Source organism: Nymphaea colorata, chromosome 2 (genome assembly GCF_008831285.2).
Source record: "Nymphaea colorata isolate Beijing-Zhang1983 chromosome 2, ASM883128v2, whole genome shotgun sequence".
NCBI lineage: Eukaryota > Viridiplantae > Streptophyta > Magnoliopsida > Nymphaeales > Nymphaeaceae > Nymphaea > Nymphaea colorata.
The window spans coordinates 30688381-30710817 of NC_045139.1; the positions used below are offsets into that span (position 1 = coordinate 30688381).

Consider the following 22437-nt stretch of genomic DNA (forward strand, 5'->3'; position numbering starts at 1 on the left):
CCAGTGCCCTTTGTCATCTCAGCCCATTATTTATTTATTTATTCATTTTTCATGTTCATGATCATAAAAAAAATGCGTCTTATTAAAAAAAGACGTGCATAATACGGTAAAATACAGTCAGAAGTACAATATCTACACCAAACGCGTATTTTTAAAAAAACATGAAAAATACGTATTATATGCGTATTACACCCATTTTTTTGCGTTTTTCATGTTTTTTATGATTTTTTATTTTTATAATTTTTAAGATTTATTAAATGTTTTAAATTTTTTTAAAATTGTCAAGATTTTTTCATTTTATTCTCGAGATATACAACTTTGTCGTATTATACCCGTTTTTTTCCTCACCGTATAATACCCATACACATTTTTTGTGGCAATGGTTTTAACTTAGGTCGTCGGCCAGAAGGAACACTCATATATTAAAATAAACAAAAAGAATAAAAAACAAGAAACAAGCTTTCTCATTAGAATAGTTCCACTGTTGAGATCGAGTACATTTGCATTGTAATAAAGCTAACATTCTAGTAACCTTCCCCTCGCAGCCACATTATTCAATATCAACTTGCTGCCTTTACTTCTATCATAGAGATTCCTCGAGGTGCTCAATTAATACGAAGGGGTCGATAAAGTGCCACGTCGCAGAGTACATACTTCACCTGTTCATTGCACAATTCCAAATAACATCACTTCAACGAACAAGGTTACAATGAAAAGTAATTAAATTGTGCTTCTATAGATTTAATTTGACAAGCTTTCATTGGTATAGATAGAGTCTAGAGATATTAAATCCTAAAGATCTTATATCAAACGGCAGTTGAGTGCCACCTTATATCCCACATGTAGTTAACCTGCAGATTTGCTGTCACTTGTGGTGATGTGAAAATGTTTGTGATCCTAATGAAAACATATACATGACTTAAGTTACCTTAATTGGCTTGAATCTAGATGAATCATGCTTCCATGAACTCTTAGTTGCTCATTGTTTCTATGAAACCATATGCTACGATGAATTTGACATTAAATTATCATAAATTGATAGTGGCATATAGATAAGAGGATGCAATGTGGGAATCAAGATACACAAATATGATTCTTATGACTCTATACATATATGGACATGGCCCTAATATTTATGTTATATAAATGCACATAAATGCACAAGCATAAAGTATGTGGCAGCAAATATGAATGTGTTTTAGTGCTTACTGCATTATTTGATAAGTTGAGTCGAGTTCGAAAATCTTCAAGAGGACGATATTCCTTGAGGAGGAAGAAGCCACTGTTTTGGTTATCACCGTCAGCTTGGTACTTGTACGTCGTCTTGGTTCCAACGTGTTCCCCTCTGGTGTTACGTACTTCTTCACTTTGACCCTGTAACACCCAACGTCCGGTGCTGTTGCGCCTGATCTCGGTATTGCTTGTGAAGAAGTAAAAAGATTTATCCTGAGTAATCCTCGCTGTAGAAAAAAAAAATGGCAGGAAAGAAGAACGAAAAGATTGTTAGTAACAAAACTCTACAACATAGTTGGCAAACCCATGACTCGGACTCGGATTAGCCGTCAGGTGGGTCACCAAGTTGACTTGGTTGAGTTAAGTCATAAATTTTTTACAGTGCATTTTTTCTACAAGTAGATGAAGAACATAAGTCTGTTGAGACTTTGTGGGTGTACGCTTAGTACTAAGTTAGTGATTGGATGTTTAACAAGGCAATTTTTTGGATATAATACATATATATATATATATATATATATATATATAGTGACTAAATGATGATTAGCCAGCCATTTAACCAGGGCTATCCATCTCAAGTAGATGAAAAACAATGAAAAAAAGTGTGAGATGATATATATATATATTATAGTGAGTAAATGATGATTAGTGAGCCATCTAACCAGGGCTGGCCATCTCAAGTAGATCAATAGTTGAAAGCAAAACAAGGAAAAAAAGTGTGAAATGATACCAAATTATCAACATATTTATTTATTTATTTTGTTTTTTTCTTAACCATCCATCATAAATAAGATGATTCTGATTAGATGGTTAAGTAACTCTAAAAGGTCATGTGGAAGAAAAAGAGAGAGACTGTACTCTGGAGTTCCGAACGACTGAAAGCGTAGACATCAGCCTCTTCAATCACGTGACTCCCATTGGGCTGCCTAAGCTTTGGGAACAAGTGACGCTCGATCAATTCATAGGCTGTTGCAACCTCTTTGTTCACGTTCACCATGGTTAGAAAGATATAGTTTGCTCTCTTTCTAGCTTCTAGACTCAGTGTTGTGGCTTTCACCACGAGTACCTATTTATACTTAGAAAATAAAAGAAGTTGAAGTAATGTTCATTTTTGGTTCCTTTCATACATCTAATATTTCCTTTCATAACTGAAGCAAATCTACTTTGGTCTTGTGTGCGGCTGTATAATTTATAACCCTATCTCTAGAACATGTGTTTTTTTTCTTTTTTTGTTTGGATTTCCCCAATCAAATCTCTCTTTTCTTCCATATATATGGCACAAAAAATTTAGAAAATCATTTATACATAAGTCCTTATGAGATCACCTAGCTGGAAAACATCCAAAGAGGGATATGTGAACATAGCAGTCTATGGAACTGTATCAAGTTCAAATTTAGCACGCCGTTTACCAAATCCGCTTTATGGATATTTATGAAGGAAAATCTTGTACCATATTTGAGCCCAATTTTTTTAAGTCCACAATTTGAATCGAATATGAATCTGACTTTTTAAATTTGTAACTAAATCCAAACCATATGCTAATATGTTAAGTTCCGATCTTCAAGATCCATGGACATTAGATACAGGCAAACTTGATGGATATATTAATGCTTATGATCTGACCAAATATTTATTTATAATAGAATCCGACACCTATTAAATGCCTTTTTCTAAATCTGATTTCGATATGATTTCGTTTATCAAATGTTAATGTTGCTTTGGATGACACTTTGAAATGAAATGGTTTTGTGGAAACCTAGTTTTTTGAAGTTTTTTTTTTTTTTTGGTACTGAGGGACATTGGGTAGCTAGTCGAGCTGGTAAGCCGCCTTAGGCACTACTCTTCTAGAATATAAAGGGTTGCTGACACCAAAGGCAGAGCCAGGATTTTCTTCAGGGGCGGGCCGACAGTCCGACCTCTGGATTCGAGTAGGGCTAAACTGAATTCTAATACAAAAAATACATTATGTAATTAAAAAATATTATTTTTTTCAATGTAAAAAAAAATAATCATTGGTTGGGGTGGGGCCATGGCCTAAGCCCCCCCCCTTCCCTTCGTCCCTAGCTGACACTACTGTCGAAATTAACAATAAGTTCAACCAATTTCGATGCAGCTCTAGACCTGGGGGCATGGAGAAGGAAGGGAGGATTCAGCCTCTCACTTGGGCTTGGGTAGTAGAATTCCTTCCCAGTCGCCCTGAAAACCATTTTTTTTAATGAGTTTCCAAAAACTGGTTCGTGGGTCTAGCTTCCATATTGAGAACCAAGTTTTCACTTTCTAAAACCTGGTTTTTATTTGAATGGCAAAAATGGGTTTTGGAAATACGATTCATATAACGCAACTTTCAGAATATAACGGAGACAGAGATAATCTTGAAACATTTAACTCGTGTCCAGTTGATCCTTTGCTGAAAATTTTTGTTTAACATGGATATTTATTCTCGCCGATAATTTGGCGCATTCCTCGCCAATGTTAGGAACTCCATGCAACATGAGGTAAAAGCTCTATGCATTCTAAAAACTTAGTGGTGCTTGAGTACGCCGCTGTGTTTTTAGCAAAGTTGTAGATTTGAGAACCTCAGATCTGGCATTTGATTCTTCTCTTAGGATTGTTCCGTCTTCATTGATATAATTCTACTTTAAATTTGTCATGTTTATTAGAGCCCAGTTTTCTTCTCATCTGTATAGAAACACAGTTTGAGAGATGCTTGCATTATACAAGCCTGACCCAGGCAGTAAAGAAGACTGGTTGTTGACTATATTAGCAGAGTTATTTTGTTACTAAATCGCAGAAAAAACTGTTGTAGAAAATGAGCTGCTAGTATTCTGCTCATGGTCGGCTCAAGAAGCATAGACTTGCTTGAACAAGATCACGCTACACGTTTTACCAACACTAATTGTGCGAAGAGAGGCACACTTCATATAGACCACCTTCCGCTACAAACCTGCTGGGGAAGGCTCTCATCCTTTTTTTTTTTTTTGGTACATAGGAGCGGTTTAGAACCACATTAACTAATTGTAGCACGAGTTCGAGCTACACCAATCAGATCCTCCTCAATCAATCGATGTAAATGACCAGATGGATTGGTAAGAATGGTCACTCCAAAAAGACCCATGAGACAAGAAAATCTGTACACATATTAGCTTCTTTGTACGTATGACATAAGAGACACACTCAGTCTCGTCCCAGCAATTCTTGACACTGCTTCACTCTCTAGAATAAAGGATCATGAAGCTTCACTCAAGCTGCAGTTCTTTTAAAACCTTGTTCACAACTAACAAGGAATCTGTTTCAACAATACCTTTACAAAAGCCATGTTCCCAAGTTAATTTAAAACGGTGAAAAGCCATGTTCCCAAGTTAATTTAAAACGGTGAAGTATTATAAAGAAATGAAATATATACAAATGCACAAAAACAGAGTAACAGGAGCACTCTAGCTTATGGGAAGAGTGTCCCAAAAAACCCTCCACGATCATATGCAGAGGAAAGGAAGAAAGTTTACAGCGAAAGGAAGAAAAATGACTTTTCGAGCAGTCGATCTGACTTCTACTCTTGTCCCTTGTTGATAAAAGCTCTTTATCTCACTTCGCCTTTTTTTGGTGTAAAGAAAAAGCGCTTTTGGGTTAAAATGTGTATACGAAACCGATATTCAACTCCACAAACTTCCATTTAAATCAAATGTTAGTAGCCAACAAACTCCAGTTTATTTACAGCATTTTTAATGTTTAGAGACCGCCATCAACCTAAATCCCTTTAGATCATATACCTTTACACCTCTAATGTTCCAACTTTAAAAAAAATTTCAACCAACAACAACAACAACAGCATACCTTTCAACTTAAGCGTCACATTAATACCATTCACAACCCAAAAAATAATGCATTGAAACTCGACAGCAGCTACAGAATTTGGACTTTGACTCCCTCGAATGATATCTTCTGAGTGCGCAAAGCCCTTTGAGGCTTATGTGCACTCTTTTGCACCCCAATGATAAACAAAGGCAGCCTCGACATACAACGGCTCAAATCAAACAATTGCAACCTCTCAGAAAAGTTGTGGAAGAAACGACGGACTTTTTACCTAACCGCAGCTTGCACGCAACACCTAACACGCGCATAGGCACGAATGCCGGCACACAAATTTAAGAAGCATCACACGTTTTGACATGCAAAACTTTAAAACTAGTTTTGCTTTGTACTGTTCTAGTATTGCTGGAAATTTTCACATATTTCTTGTTAAATGGGTGCAGCCACAAAGGTTTTTCCAAACAATCACCGAAGGTGTAGAATATCATAAGATTTTCCCCTCGCGGACACTTCTGGAAGAAAGTGATTTAAGACCATGAAGCCACAGGCTGTAGCAAATTACACGCAGTAAAAGCTTAAAGGGGAACAATTGTTCACTGCCCAGGCTGACATACAAGTATATCTTACACAAACTCTGATTAAGGGTAGCCCTTTTTTTGGAGGTTGCTCCCCCTATGCTTCAATTCAGGAAGTGAAATCGCTTCACAGCAAAGAGCAAGTATCCGCAATACCATGTCAAAACACGCAAAGTATCACCGGAACTTGCGGACTGGTGGTTCCTGTGCACAACCGCTGCAAGGGTGGTTTGCTTGTCGTCATCAATCCTTACACAACCACAGACCTTTCCAGCACTTTCAACGGCTAATGATTCATCAAATGAGCACGATAACGTCTAAGAATGACAAAGCTAAATTAAAAATACGTTAACCACCACTTTGGGCAGAGAATCCAGGATCACGTCCCAATGGAAGGATGAGATCTTTCATGACATCATACTCCTCGATGCTTACTTGGGCACCATCCAGAACCTGAATTGGTTGAAACAAAGCCGTTAGAACGAGAAAGACCCAATGGTAGAATGATACGATTACTAGATGAAGTTCAGCTGGACAGTGGACAGTGAGGCCAAACCACTCCGTGCAACTAAAATATGGCATGCCTTTCCTCACCTTGTGAGCCAACATTGTCCGGCTTGCCATGCATGCTGTAAGGGACGGAACTCTGTGCACCGATAGAGCGTCCAAGAACAGAAGAACAATTACATGCCATTGTTTCGTTCTGAAAGATGGCACTGGATCAAAAAAAGACATGGTATCCAACAGACGACCCTGCAATATCACCAGCTTACAGGTTAGGGATGCATAGTGAAAACTCAGCATTTTGTAAAATCTGACTAGCTATAACCTCAACCAAACTCAGATAGGACTGCCCTACATGCATCTGTATGTTATCCATCTTATAGAAAAGCCCCAGCAAGACAATCTCCCATGCTCCTAGTTACGGAATTCATTTCGAGGCACCTTTGCCAATTATTGTCAGTGGCAACATAAAAAAATAGTCATACGATCCAAAGAATAAACTAGCTGTTGAAAGGAAAAGTTTCGTATTCAAACACAGTAAAATAATATATTCTCCTATTGTCTAATTTTCAGCAAGACAATATCCCAAGAATATATTCTTCTAGTCTCTAATTTTCACAAGTCAGCAGTTAGATGTAGGGTATGAGTAGGGACTAGTCAGGCAAATCAAGGCCTTGTAAGACGACCCTAATATGGAGATGACCAATAGTTGAACATGTTAAAACCAAATAGCAACCCCGTGCCAGTTCTGAAGATTAGAGAATGACAGCTTAGATGTTTTAGAACCACAACGCATACATGGAACAAGTATAGTAGGGCAAAGAAATGAGTACTAGTAAGGCAAACGAGTATCACATAAAAAAACCCATCGTTGAACGTCAGAACCAAATAGCAACCACGTGCCTGTTCTTTTGATCAGAGAATAATGGCTTAGATGTTTGCGAACCTCATTACATAAGTACAGTCTCTCTCCGTACCACTTAATGGGCCATAAAATGAGATAAATCTAAAGTTTCAACATGAAATAACATAGGAAGTACACTCAATTTCTTACCATAGCTTGCTCCAGAGTAGAAATAGGTGTTGCCACCCTAAGACTTGCTATAAGACTTGGTAAAGCACGTGAGAGGCAACCAGCCAGTGTTTGCTTGATCTCAGAAGACAAGCCATCACCAATAACAATCTTCCGTGGATATTCCCTCCCATTGACAAGCAAGAAATCATCCACTGCACTCTCGTCTCTTCCATATATGTACACCAATGAAGATGCTGTTATCCATCCAAAGAGTGCCATCCACATAGTTGCAAATGAAGACAACTATAAAGTAATACGTTAAAAAGATATGAGCAACAACAGATTCTTGCAGGTATAGATTTTCTTCTTTTACACAAAAACAAGTTGTTACAAGATGGGCAAGAGGCTAAACCTGCAGTAGTTTATCTTATAATATAACTAATAGCTTACCGTCAAACTGAACCCTTCTGGTGGTGAATCAAACCAAGAGTTATCAGGGTCAAATATATCAGAACTCAATGATGATATCTTTAGTGACGTTGACTGATTATGAGCGGGTAATGTCTCCTCTGTAACTTTCTTGAGGTCTGCCTCATTGATGTCATGATCAGGAGGAATAATGATAATTCCAGCTTTGGAAGCTGCACACATTAGAAAAACAATTAAGGCAAGGTGATGAAGCCTCTTTCCTGTAAACAAGCAGAACACACAAACTAAGAGAGCAATTACCAGGGTCGTTGTCATCATATTTTCCAGAAGCAATAGCTTCCGCTGCCTCGCTTAAGGCTGCAGCACACACTTTTGCTGATGCAAGACGGAAAGAGCACTCGATGTCATCCCCCATAGGACCATCTGCTCCCTCACAGCTTCCATGAGTAGTTTCAACCTCTCCATCATGAAAGTTTAAGATTGCATTCACAGAGTTGATGCTTTGTGAACAAGAAACTGTGTCACTAGACAGAGGGACCTCATTCTTATCACCAGCTTCATCAGCCCATTTAACTTTAGAAGTTGAACGCTTTACCCTTGGTGACTTCAAGCAAGATTTTAACTTAGTTTTTTTGGGGTCTATTTTCCTTTCTATAGTCTGATTCTCTTTCCCACTGACACCAACATCGCCAGGACTTATGACACAACTAGAAGTGATAGATAGACTCTGATCATCACTGCACTCCTTCCCAATGGTTACATCACTATTGAATTTGTCAGAGTTCCCCTTTGAATACTGTAAATTTGCAGAAGCATTCTTTTTATCCCTTTTTTGGCTGCTACCCGTTGTCATCTCATTCTTGGCCCCTGCCATGAAAATTTCATACATGAAATAAAAATTGTAGATATCAGAGGAAATCCATGGATTCTAACAAAAAATTACTCAAGTAACTAACAGACCCTTTGCTCCATTCAGCTCATGTACAAAAATATGGGAACACTATCCTTGATAAAGTAGGTAAATAGCTTGCTAAAGTAGGTAAATAACCATGTATATACAGATAGAAGGCATATAACATTGATACACCTGTTGTAACGTGAAACTTTTCACAGCCATGACAGAGGTTGTGCATGTGCCTTTGTGCTTTCTATACAATTTTCTACATTTAGAATTCTACAGTTAAAGAAATAAAATATGGGTATCTTAACAACAAATGATGCCTGTAAAAAAAATAAAATCAAAATAAAGATCAGAAAATTAACTAATTAAACACTAAAAAGTGAACGTGATCAATCAAATACCAGAAGAAAAGCCAATTAACATAGCAAGGTCACAAAAAGGACATGAAGAAAAGCATTTTGTCCAAAACTAGTATGGCCTAAGTCCATGAAAGCATTTTAACAAGTATAGCAACATACCAAGTACCGTTACTACCAACAGTATCACTGTTGTAAACATTACAGGTTAATGAGATTTTTATGCATATGACTTGCATTCCTAGTCATTGGTTGGTTTGAGGTGCAACCCATGAAGCATAAGCAAAGAAGTATATTGGAAGTAGTATATTGGAAGTAATGCTGCATACTATGAGGATTGTCTTCCAATCAACTCGTGCCATGATGGAAGCAGAAGACAAGAAACAACCAAGAAGCATTCAACTCTAAGATGTAAGGAACATGAAATGCCACAGGGACAAGTGACAAGGAATACATCAAGCAACCCATCGCCTTCACTTGAATTTGGGATACAGTAACTTCCTCAGCAAGTATGCCTCCCTTCCTAACATCACCATGTTTACCTGTTTTAAGTTCAAGCCATGTTTGTGATAATGTTTAACTACTAAAGCAGTTAACTTTGTCAGAACCCAATTGCTAAACTACAATTATCTGAGGTACCTAACCATTGTGGCCCTTATCAAGCATCCAGCCACAGTCTTGAGCCTACCTAACCAAGCTAAATGTAATGGCATGACTTTGTGAAGAAACAAGAACATGTGTCTCTAGGTCTCTTCAGGAAAACATTTCCTCAAATTACATGAAACAACCTGCAGTTTCTTGTGTACTAAAAAGGCATGCCAAGGAGGATCACACACAATGAGTTGTTCCCATAAGAAAATCGAACGACTCTTTGACACCAAAAGTACATTTTTTATTCTTCAGTTTAATGGAAGCACGGTGAGGGATTTCATGGTAAACAGTCTGTCCCCTCACGTTCAAGATTGGCAGTCCGAATTGATCACTCTATACAAGCCATAAAAGAGAAAACATACCATGGCAAATCTGCACTTCATCCACTTTTTTAAAATTATCATGAGCGATAAAGGAGAGTAAAATTGCAACTACTAATCAGCTGAGAAAAGAACAGCCCAAAGGAAGCAAAGTTCCATACATTCTTCATGTAAAACACACTGCAGTTAAACTGAAAAATGTCAACGCAATTATTTACACATTTCATAACCAAAAATACCTTCACTTGCCTTCTTCAAGAGGGATGATTTCAAAGACCTATTCCAGTCCTTCTGAGGAACATAACCCTCAATCGCATCAGAAGGACCAACGCACTCTCCCGGAGGAACCTTTCCCTTTTCGTTCAAATCCAACCTCTCCAGAATTTTCAGTTCTGGAAATCCTAGTCCATCGTCTTTCTCTACCGTCACGGAGCCGCCGCCCTCACTAAACGCACTCAACACCCGTGAGATCTTATCGTGGTCCAAGTCGGTGCACCGCTCAGCGTTCAGGGTCTCGGCAAAAGCCCGACTCTTGAGAAGGCAACCGGGAGAACAGTATAGAAACGTCTCCCTGAGATCATAAACCCTGTGCTCCCTCAAAGAGATGCGGTAGCGCCCCTTCTTGGGCCGGTCCGACGGCAGAGTATTGTCGCAGAGAGGGTACCCACAGATGTTGACGATTGTTCGCTCAGTAACGACGTCTTCGTAGTCGCTGCGAGAGAGAAGGGACCCGGAGAGGAGAAGCTTCTTCTCGTCGGCGATCCCGTCAAGGAGAGCGAGCTGCAGCTTGTAGACAGCGTCTGCATAGTCACCGATGGAGGGAGAGGGCTTCCCCATGCCAACAGACTGGGAAAAGGTGGCTCCTGAGCCCTGAGGCTTCTTTCTCCACTAAAGGGGCGTCCACTCGGAGAAAAACAAAAAATTGGCAACTACAAACTTCCCAGAGCGGCAATGACAATATCGAGAGCAGAGATGAAGCAGAGGGAGGGAGAGCCCGCGAGTCATCGGTATGGGAGTGGGGGAAACCTCAAACTGATCATTTTTTGCTAGCCAGGAAATCCACCGTAGCTGCAGCAAAAAATTCAAATTTTCAAAAAAATTTCCAATCCATCAAACAGTGCACCAAAATTGTAACCGTTGCACTCGTTGTCGGAAATTTTATTCCCGAAAAATTTTTCCACCTTCGGGGGTGGAAATAAATTTCCGGAGACGATTCCGTTGCTTCTCTCCGCGTCTACTTCCCCTGAAACGGCCGACTCTTCACAGCAGCTGCCGCGTCTGCTGTGTGGTGCACCGCTTGGCGCTATTCATCGGCACCCGGAAGCAGAGAGAAGATCCGAAGCCCTCTTCACTATCTTCTCTTTTAAGCCCTATCTCCCGCAGCGTCACCGGTGGGTTTTTCAAACTACCCAAATTCTGAACATATAGAATCAGAGAGTGAGCAACAACACAAAACGGAAAATAAATAGAAAAAACCAAATAACTTACCTTTGATTTTCCGGGTGGACGGACTCACCGGTGGCTGGAAACCGCCGGACGTCACCGAACGCTGCCGCAGGCTGGTGATGGTGGTCAAGGAACTTCACGGTTGGAGAAATAATGGAGAGCAGGGAGAAAACCTTGCGGAAGAATGAGGGCATCGTGACATATTAGGGTTTACACACGTTTTAGGAAAATAATTTTCAGATTTGCAGTCTGGTGACTTAATTGGATTTGGCGTAATGGAAACAAAATTTAATTAACATGAATCTGAAAATAAAGATTTATTTGCAAGTAATGAACGGTAAATGCCCAAACGAGAATTGATTACAATTTAAAATTCAGATACGAAAGGATCTAATATTGGCTTAGCTTTTCATGAATAACATTGATCCTGTTCACCTGGGCCAACCCTTCGATTGCATCAGTTTGAGGTTGGTCTGGATCTATTAGAAGGATTTTGTCAATTTCTAGCGTATCAAATCCAACTTTGACAAGTAAATTCGTAACAAATAAAAAATAAAAAAACTAAAAAAAAATGAAACAAATGAAAAAACAAAAAATTCTTGTTAAACTGTATCGGACCTTGTACTATAGAAATCTAAATGATAACTATGTGAGTCTTGTTAATGGACTGGTCATAACATTCCCATGACCAACGCGGTTATTGCTCCATGTGAGAAGCACTTCCAGATTGAAATCCTCAATCGGCCGAGATCGATCTGCAAAATTAGACAGAGCCATGCAAAGCATGTAGGGCAGGGGATCTCCCTGTTTTCCCCTGCTGCTAAGAACTGCATGGAAGTCGCCCATACAAATTACAGGAAAAGATCACTGAGAAAAGAAGTTGCTTGAAGCAATCAGCTGTTCCTTCCTCGTGCGAAAATTCGTATGCAGGTATGCACCTACCGCTAGGTAACTAAAACTAGTCAGTGCGATTCTAACATGCATTAGGCTACCAGTTAAGGCGTTCCACTTCTTGAGGATCCGGCGGAGCTATTACACGTGCCTAGGTTCCCGAGAGGTGGAGGTTGGGGATCGGCTGTCTGCCAGGAATTTTATACAGAAACTTCCTCATTTGGTCCTCGTTGAGCTTCGAATTAATGATAAAAGCAATGGACGGATTCTTGCCCTTGAGCTTGAGGGTGACAAGGAAATCATGTTGGGCGGCTAGGACGTTCATTGGGGAAACTGATCCCGCCCCCTGCTTCTCTCGGCTTTGATACCAGGTCGAAGCTGTCATTCTCTTTGTCATGCTCCGTCGTAGTGTCGAGGGAGCCTTCCTCCTGAACCCCTTACCTCCATTTCATCAGCCTCTGCCGCTAGACTGTCGGCGTTCTGATTTTCCACTAGGTTGGGAATTTGCAATTGCTGAAGCAATCGAGGAGGGCAACCACCAGGCGTGCTATGAGGAGACTCTGCTTCTTCCTCCATGGCAACACTTACCTTTTAGGAGTCTGGGTCTCTTTTTAAGGTAACTCACGTCCTGCTTAAACATTTCTCCACTCGTTCTTGACGGCTGGGCCTACCATTGACCGACTGCGGTCCGGGCTGTTTCTCACTTTCTCGCTCGCCTCAGCTTTCCACTTTACTGTTCAGATTTGTCTTTTGCAGCGAAGGTTGCATGCCCACAGCCTGAAAGCAGGGTAATTCATAATATAAAAAAAAAATCTCTAACTCAAGTGTTTAACAAATGATATTTGCCTATACCCAAAATGATTAAATGATAAAACGAGCCATGGCTCGACTTGGTTTGGCTTGTAAAAATGCTCATTGGCAGCCGTGATATAGGCTGGGCAAGTAAGGTTCTGCTTGGTTGCATATTTGAATGATCTGAACAAGGATGGGCTCGCCACTCGTGTAGGCTTGTTAATCTATATTAATGTGTATGTTATACATGAAAACTGCTTTTCTATATGTTACAGACAATTTACATACCATCCTGAACATATATGCATAAATTTAGATGTTTTAGTAATGATATTAAATTTCACAAAAAAACAGTTGGTAGGATCTCAGGAAGCGAGCCTTCAATTTTGCTTGTTCAACTTGTAATGATTGATCTCAGAATTGGCTCGTTCATGATGTGGAACTTTTGACCATACCGGCCCCTCCAATATGGCTCAACCATCGGTTTCATATGACGTGAAATATGTTTACCCGATAATCTTACCTTCACAAAATATCCAAACAAGTTCTGCAAAGGGAGAAGATAATTTCTGAGTGACCCTTTTTCAGTTGCTCTGGATCTATTATTTAGAGCTAAAAGTGATGTAAATTTCTGATTTCATACTTTCAGGTACGAACTGTATTCAGAAAAAAATTGTAACAATTTGAAAATCTCTCAACAGGATCTGAGGATTTTTGAACACTAGTATATCAGTGAGAACATTCATTATCTTAGAAAAAAAATACTCGGGGAAATAGCTTATGTTTTTAATATGAAAAAACTAATTTTTTTCTTGTTTTTTCTAAAAGTCATTATTCATAATTTTTCTCATAATTACGTGTATTCTATCTGCTGATTTTATTTTTTGACCCTGGGAAGAAGGATTTTGACAGATCCCTACCGGTTTATTGTTACAAGCTTACAAGAAGGTATCACCAGAACTTACAGCCTAGTCGCACATATACATGATCTCCATATCTACATATTTAACATTCCCAAAACTGGAAAAAGAAAAGGACAACCTTCCATTACTTGCACTCTTCCGTACATTAATCCCCGAGAGAATTCTCAATTGCAAACTTCTGATACCAGGCAATGGCATAGAACTGTATCACAAGGAACCTGCATATCAAGTGCTCACCTCCCACCATACTTGAGCTCAGACTTTACCTTCTGAAGTTTCTTCTTCATTGTTCTCATACCCATTTGGCCCTTCTTGGTCCATTGGATAGAGGTAGTACGCGTAAAGATATCAGACAAAACGGGGCCCTTGAGGGATGAACCTTCCTCATAATCTGCAGGCAGGCAAGCATCTCTGAATGAGAATAGTTATATACCAAAATCGATGAGGAAACCTAATTGAAATTTATAGGCATGCATTGCTATCTTTTGCATGTTCATTATGTGGCCGGCCTCCATGGGAAAGACGGTCTACCATCCTATTCTGAACTGATACCCTGTCAAGGTTGTTTCAGGCTGGCAAGGACACAAAAAATAACGCCCACTCCCCAATTATAAGCTATTAATAACACCAGCCTAAAGCAGATTAGTGATAACCAGACGAGGCAGCACATGGATTGCATCATGGTGTCCCACGGAAGCATGCATCCTGAACAAGAAATAGCATCTCAGCCTGTCTTGCACATAAACTGTGAAGAAGAGTTCCCTGCCTCACTCATACGGCACATGGTTGTAGATTTTCTAATCAACTAGGCATCTACCATTCCACTAAAAAAAAAAAAAAACTTGTTCACTTCATATTTGGATTTGTAGGTCGTAATATATGCTAAGCTCATTTATTTCATGCTGCCACAGAATGAGCGTGCTTCAAAAGTTTTTTATATCTTTTCAATCCCAATAAGCTTCCTAATCCCACCAAAGAAATGCTAGCCCTTTCAGGGCCTGGTGCCTGTCTGTGGATTCTAACAAGCACTCTTAACCACTGATCACCCATCTCGCATGAAAGACTGGGCCTGCTATGGGATTCCGTGGTCATATTTCTTTCAGTTCCCATGGGGAGTTTCAGCTTTCCATGCAAAACTGCCCTGATCTGTCTGAAAGCAGGATGATGCAAACTACTACTCACTGAATTACTTAGATATTGCTGAAGGTCAAGGAAATAAACACCTGAAGACTTGGGAAGATTATATTGCATCTTCAAAAAGTTGGATGCACTTTTGTCACCCTTATGACATAGTACTCTTAATAGTGTATCTGCACTTTCAGCAGACCTATTGCTTGGCTTCACATGTCCAAGTTCTGTTGATATTTGTTCACTCGCAGCCATCAACCTCTCAACTATGGTCTCTGTCTGGTGACAAAAAAAAGTACAACTTAGAAAGCATGTAGGAGACAACAAAAATAAGAAACACAACAAACTAACATGAAGAGTATATAGATCAAGGATCTCTTGGGTCATCAATGCTTCTTTCTCAACCAATGCTCGAGGAAGTCCTTCGCCATCTGCAATGAAAAGCTCCTAGGAAGGAGAAAAGGAAAAAGAATTTGCCATCACTTTCTTATACCATGTTACTAGTTAGATCTGCGGCATTTTATGCTCCGGGAATACTGCATCACATAATCTAATTATCACGGATGACACACATGTAACAAAATTGTTCTCTATACAAGTTAACATACTGGACATAAACATTTCAAAATCTAACCAAGAGATACTTTTGTTCCTGAACAATCATAAGAAACCCAAAGCAGAAAACAAGGGTAAGACAAAAACTGGGTTTAAGAATAGCCCAAAAGGAAACCAATTTTGAAAACAAGGATAGATATAAAATATAAAGTACGAAACATTTTCAAACCAGAAAGGACCACTAATAGTTTGTAAATCAGTACCATCTTGACCATATGTGAAACCGAAAATTCTTATCATAGTGCTTGTGTTCCTTATTAAGGATTATTGCTTGTTACAATAAGGCTACCCGAATGAAAAATTTCAACACTGCCCTTGAAAGTTCAAAAGCAATCAAAAGCATTCTAGCTGCAATGATCATATTACCAGATGTACCAAGGCAGTTCACATCTGGTTTTGTTTGTGCTTTCATCTTCGTCACTTGAGTTAGGAGGCTATCATTCAATTGAGAATATATTATTACACTACAAGATTTTGTCATCTTAGTAAATTCCTTGATTTCATGGGGAGCAAAACCAAATAGTTCTGTCCACAATGAAAGAGATGTATATCGTATACAGGAAAAATAGTCCAACATCAGAGGTTGCACGTCTCAGATGTCTTCCTACCACATATTGGGCTCTTACCTTTGAGGAATTCATTGTACTATGACAGTCGAAATGCTAGAGAAGTACAGATATTACAAAGAATCCAAACCTTTACAAGAGGGATATGCACATTTGGATTTGATTGTCGTTACAGAAGAAGAACCCATCCAGGGAGGGTATCTCAGGCATCAATTCATTCTATGACAAATTCTGGAATTTTCACCAAGAGCTTAGCATTAGTTTCAAATGTTCTTTCCAAACATGGAATTGGAACAATTGAATTTGCATCCTCTCAAGTTCAAAGGGGAGAAGGAATGTATCTTTCGGGTATCTTTTAGACCAGTTAACTGAATGAAATTGGTAGCCATTATAAATGTGACTATAATAGTCACTAAAGAAGAATATGATATAAAAAGGCACGAAGGCCACTTGAAAAGATATTAATCTAATTGAAAAAATGCTCAATGACTGTGAAAAACAGCATACCTAATACAAGAGATTGCTAAAATATATATACAAGAGACAAGAAAGAAGAAGAGGCTAAAGAAGAGTGGTTCTAGCCGTTGGGAGTTCCAACGGCTCTTTTGTGAGCCGTTGGGAGTTCCAACGGCTCTTTTGTGAGCCGTTGGGAGTTCCAACGGCTCTTTTGTGAGCCGTTGGGAGTTCCAACGGCTCTTTTGTGAGCCGTTGGAACCTCCAACGGTTAGAATGAGGAGGGCAAAAAGAAAAGAAAAGAAAATAAAATAAAATAAAAATAAAATAAAATGTAAAAGAAAAGAAAAAGAAAATAAAATGTAAAAGAAAATAAAATGTAAAATACCTAAGCTAAAAACCTAGTTACAATATCAATATGAGATATTATTTCGTAACATGTTTCACGTGATTCAGGAAGCTGGTTTCTTATTTGATGTATGTTAATTGGAGAGGTTCTGGTTTCAGAACATTGATTTTTGACCTCACATGGTAGGTGTCATTTTATGGATGTTAAAATTATTTTCTAAGAAGCCCATTGCACGCTGATCTGAAACTCATTTTATATTAAACTTTGTTCCAATGTGCTGGGTTCTGGTGAGTTGGAACTGGTCTTGGTTTGGCAATGAAATCATCTTTTGCATAAGTTGAATTACTAAATTATTTTCAAATAATTGCAATTTGTTGTTTAGAAGTGTTGATTAAAGGCTCACTAATCAATATGCTGTCTAACAAGGTCATTTTCAGCATTTGATTCTTTAATATGTTTTATTGTGGCTGGTCACTGCCTTCTGCACATTGCCTGAACAAGATTCGACCCAGCGGGCAGCCTGTTGCTGGCTGAGCTTGGTACATACTGGATCTGGTTGGGCTGTGGACATACTGATCTGCACCTGGAGCAGAGCAAGATCCGATCCAGTCCTTGTTGGCAAGCTATGCTTCATTTACAGGCCACAATTGGCCAGACCTTGACTGCATCGTGGCAGAAGGTGCAGTTGGTTTCAGCTGGCATCTGAACAGTTTATGATCTGGAGATTCTGGACCGCCGATAAATCAATCCATAATCTGATCTAATCAAACAAGCGGATGGATCAGATTGGAGTTGATCAGAGTAAGAGCGCTGGTTTGAAGTTTTAGAATTTGATAAATTGTGGTTTACAAGTCTATGACTGCATGCATATAAAAGTGTGGTTACCCTAGATATGATATGCTTGGAGTGAGAATGTAAAGCGATTGCATGATGCTAGTACTACAAAACACGTTTTGAGCATGTTTTGATGTGCATGTAAAACGATCATACCTTCAATAAGTTAAGATCCTCCTGGAGCATTAAAACATCGTTACCAGTAAAAACACGAGAAGGGCCACCATCTAGTAGCAACCAAATATATCCATCCTACAAATATAAGCATAAAGCATAGGTAAAAATAAGTGAAAAGCATAAGCAATAAAGACTCTGATGTAAGGGGATGTACCAACGAAGAACGGAAAATGTAATGGACAATCACATCCCTTAGAGCATCACTAATCAAGCCACAAACATTGCCAAGAACCTGCAAAGCAAATAAAAAGTTGCACGTCTTCAATTAGTGCTTTGTGAAAAACAAACTTTATTTACACTTTCATAGAAAACAAACTCAGGCACACTTTAGATGAACACCAAACCCAGTCAGACTAAAAGCTCCAATAACTGGCAGATATTAATTAGTACAATGGTGCTATAACAAGTTGAGGGAACTACGGTGATGAAATTTCATCTGTCAAAACGGGACATGTAGAGCAACATACATCAATATCTAACCAAGTTGTTAAAGCAAGTGCTACTTAACAGACCCTATTTGCTTCCTTGATGCCATTTTTTCTTCACCTTCTTTATGAACTAAAATCTTGTATGATCTCAACAATTGTTTATGCCAGCAACTAGTCCCGGATTGTCTTGGACTCCAACTTTTAAATAATAAAAAAACTACTACACTTAAAATAAATTTTCTGATTTCAACAATAACTATGCATGTAAATATGCAGTATGCTTGTGTATGCATAACACTACATGGCAGGCAGATAGACAGGTATCATGCACAAATAGTGAATATTAAAAGTTAGAACCTTTGTTATTATCTGTGTCTAGTTTCATGGTTTCCTAAGTTCAACAAAGAATACACCTTTTCCATGTGACAGCAATATGCAAAAAGGATATAGAGTAAGAAAAAACAATGACACAAAAATTCCTTGAGGTATATTTTATAGCAAACAATCTTATGGTAAAATGTCCTTCAATAGATGATCTAAATGAGAGATTTTTGGTCTTCATGCACAATGAATGCACATTTACATACACACACGCACATGTACATACACATTGGATATGAAAAATATGCTCATACAGTATCAAGTCGTTCCAAAGCTGATTCCATACGAGCATTGTCCACGTTCCCTCGATATAAATTAAAAAGGAATGGCTCCTTCAGGTCCCAAAATACAACCTTTGCACCTAGAGATTGAAAAAGGAAAGCATAAGTTGTTGCTAACTTATGGAGAAGAAACAAAATAGAAAAAGGATAGAATTTGAACCATACATAATATGTCAGAGGAGGTTACTTTGTCATAAATATTTCATTAAGAGAGTACAAACTATAATATGTAGCAAGAATCTTTGCAATTCGAGTAATGGGTTCAAAATTTTCTCAGATGTGCATACCGCATTCATTTGGAAAAAACAACAGCATTATTTCCTTAGAATGGTTACTCAAGTTGAATTAAAACAAAATCCTTCACCATCCAGCAGGGCGACAGGAAAACAGTCATTTACAATTGCAGCTTCTATTCAATCATTCCTTCAACTTTAGTTTCAGGCCTTCATTATTTTATTTGTTACTCAAAGTGAAGCCACTCAAATATGACATATAATTGACCAATGTCAACAACGAGAAAGTTATGCACATGTATTATGTATGGTACCTGCTTTATACATAGTATAGATGGACATACATAAATGTATATTTTTATCCTGTAATTTATTTTCTTTTATACTTTTCTTTTTTTAATTATCGGGTTTTTTTCCATTTGTATGACCAACTAGTTGTTGCATTGTCCAAGCGCTGGATTATAGCTCTTGAATTGCCCAATGGCTATGTTTTGTCTGCCCTTCGGTGTACATAAAAGTTTCTGAACCCACTTTATGCATTTTCTTGTGTATCTTATGTCAAATATATATTTTTCTATTTTCATGTGCTGTGCACTCAAATTAGTTTTTTATTACTTTATGTACAAGCACTTGTTCATGAGGTTTTACTTTTTGTAGAATGCTTTTTCTGTACTCCTTGAGCATGTTAATTTGAGCTCTTGCTTCATTATACATAAGCACAGAAAGTTACATTAAACAAGAGATCAGAAGATACAAACTGATTAGTTCACAAACTTACCAACAAAGTCACATATTTGGTTGGTAGTATCGTTTGCAATTTTCTTGACCCGAACAAATGGATCCAAAAGCTCTTGAATGAGTTTACCATGTGATAGTAAGTCCTTATCTGAACCTTGCACAGGATGACAAACATAGATAGAGTCAACATTGCCAGTAGTCAGTAATGAATAAGACAAGAGACACTTGTTATTGTGCTTCTGCTTCTCAACCAACATAAAGAATTCTCTAAAAAGGTCCGTAAGTCAAACACATATACATGTTTAATAAGATATAAAATTATAAAACAAATAGATCATAAGGTAGTGCAAAATAAGCAGATTAGTCAGCAGAAAAGTAGTGTGCATTAGGCAAAACAAACTGCACACACTCGCTTGCACACATGCACACAATGTTAAATGAGGTACTTATATGTGCTACATGTGTACATTGTTATAACACTACATACATAATTATAGACATAGTAGATATCATTTATAATCAGTGTCTTTTCTGTTTTTCTGTTTTTTGTACTTTTCTTCTGCTTCTGTTTTTTTTTTCTGGATCATTGAATTCCCAAGGAATACAACAAGAAGATCAACTTTAAATTTGAGTACATGCCAGGGCTGTTGTCTGACCTTGTAAAAAGGATTTTATGAGATATTATGTAGAACCCCATATATATACATATAAATAAATAAATATATATATATATAACATTTTTTCTGCTGTACCCCATACCAAGATGTTCTAAAATCACAGTACCCATACCCATACACTTACCTATGTGACTTAGAGGTACGATCAATCTAGGCATGTTCTCACGTTTTTCTAGCTACAATATAATTTAAAAAAAATTATTCTACCTTGAGTGTGTCGAGTGACTGCTTTTGTTAGTTATTCCTTGCACCAATATTGATCATTAATTCCTACTCCTGTGAACCTTGTGAGATTAGATTTTGCCCCAGGACTACTCCATTGCATGGTATCAAAGCTAGGTTTTTCACAGTCTATGTGTTTGCTTTTGTCATTCTACTTGTTACCTTCAAAAGTGTGTCATCATCTTGCTTGTTCAGACTTGTTGTGAAGAAGCTTGCAAACAAGTTTCTTCCCTTTTACGTGATCAGAAATGGCTGAAAAGGAACTTGTAGCTGTCAGAATACTACTAGTCTCTCTCTCACACACAGACACATACACACTCTAAAGAAAAAGCAAACATGTTTGGTCAACCCAAAGCTCACCCTCAACAATGAGTATATGAAAAGCAAATGATAAAAACATCATTAAAACAAACTAACCGATCAATGGAATGTATGGTGAAATCTTCACTATAGAAGCAAGAGTAATGATTCACTTGTTCCCTAAAAACTGACAAGAGGACCTTTAGTGGTGCCTGAAGTTTCCTTTCTACACCTTCAAAGTGCATTTAGAGTGTTTCATCAAAGGCCTTCCTTCACCTCTCTCTACCTCTATCTCTCTCAAAAAAAAAAAAAAACAAAAACAAAAACAAAAAGAAAAGGAAAAACAGACGTGCTAAAGGAAAAGACAATAGACATGTTTGGTCAACCCAAAGCCCACCCATAACAATGAGTATATGAAAAGCAAATGGTAAAATGTTATTAGAAGAAAGTAGCTGATCAACGATAATGCAGCACAATGGCCAGACCTTATGAAAGCAATACTTCATGACTTACTTTTTCCAGCATAGTCACAGGTTCTGACATTCACCCAATGGTTCTGAATAGTATCCTCTAATTCCCTGACTTGGTTCCCAATGTACTGCACCAAATAAGAAATGTGTGTTAAAGAGCTTCCGTAAAGTTTTTGAACATAAAAATAAGTTTTTTGATAATAACCTTCTAAACCATATCCCAGAACAATTCCAAAATTAAAATACATATTATTCAAGAGTAACCTTCAAAAAGTAGTGGACTTTTCAACCCAAGGATACACACATGGTTCTGGAGTTTCAGTTACATCTCATGGCATATGGCCTCAGATGTATGAAACAGTAAACTTATTTAGGGTCTTCTAATTATAATTTTGGAAAATACTAAAAATAGTACAAATTCTAATACCGTTAATTGCATATTTTAATATATTGATGTGTCTTTCAAAACTATCTCATGGTGAATGATTGTACGAAACATTTCATTTGAAAAAGTTAAGAATATTTTCATATACATCATGAGTTCAATGAAAAAAAAATATTGATACAATTTCTCTGTGGACTTATACTTTTTGAATTTCAGAAGACAAACTTCCCAATTAGTACTGAAAAAACTCTCACCGATGAAAACCTGAAAAATACATCTGTAGCTATGTGTGATACATTACATGTGTTATTTTTGGGACAATATGTGTAAACATTGGCGCTTCTTTTATACCCTTGC

The 22437-nt window shown here is 38.0% G+C and overlaps 2 protein-coding genes across 4 annotated transcripts in view; both read right to left on the reverse strand.

Moving 5' to 3' along the window:
* Positions 1-5589: 5589 nt before the first annotated feature.
* Positions 5590-12823, reverse strand: LOC116247912 (putative RNA polymerase II subunit B1 CTD phosphatase RPAP2 homolog). Its single transcript, XM_031620362.2, has 8 exons — positions 11280-12823; positions 10973-11207; positions 10031-10859; positions 7864-8430; positions 7585-7775; positions 7174-7437; positions 6210-6368; positions 5590-6068 (listed from the first exon to the last, which is right to left on the reverse strand). Exons 3-8 carry the CDS (start codon positions 10626-10628, stop codon positions 5964-5966), a joined length of 1884 nt encoding a protein of 627 aa, XP_031476222.1. The 5' UTR covers positions 10629-10859; positions 10973-11207; positions 11280-12823; the 3' UTR covers positions 5590-5963.
* Positions 12824-13871: 1048 nt separating this feature from the next.
* The window catches only part of LOC116247911 (protein unc-13 homolog), a 39665-nt gene continuing 31099 nt past the window's right edge, over positions 13872-22437 (reverse strand). Inside the window, exons 20-27 of one of the 3 annotated variants that reach the window (XM_031620360.2) lie at positions 21739-21823; positions 20067-20180; positions 19029-19135; positions 18120-18197; positions 17945-18040; positions 15323-15418; positions 15067-15250; positions 13872-14234 (exon numbers count right to left, since the gene is read on the reverse strand). In XM_031620360.2, coding sequence (XP_031476220.1) covers positions 14077-14234; positions 15067-15250; positions 15323-15418; positions 17945-18040; positions 18120-18197; positions 19029-19135; positions 20067-20180; positions 21739-21823 — 918 coding nt within the window. In that variant the 3' untranslated portion in view covers positions 13872-14076. Of the gene's footprint in view, positions 14235-15066; positions 15251-15322; positions 15419-17944; positions 18041-18119; positions 18198-19000; positions 19136-20066; positions 20181-21738; positions 21824-22437 lie in introns of those variants that run through there. The other 2 variants (XM_031620361.2, XR_007572502.1) reach the window with 2 other exon arrangements.

What these genes read in the sequence shown, in the direction of transcription:
- LOC116247912 (XM_031620362.2), bottom strand. Translation starts at nt 10,628, where the DNA reads ATGGGGAAGCCCTCTCCCTCCATCGGTGACTATGCAGACGCTGTCTAC. An exon ending in CTTGAAGAAGGCAAGTGAAG is followed by an intron (nt 8,431 to 10,030) that starts GTATTTTTGGTT and finishes TTTTCATGGCAG; the next exon opens with GGGCCAAGAATGAGATGACA. An exon ending in CTACTCTGGAGCAAGCTATG is followed by an intron (nt 6,369 to 7,173) that starts GTAAGAAATTGA and finishes GTGATATTGCAG; the next exon opens with GGTCGTCTGTTGGATACCAT.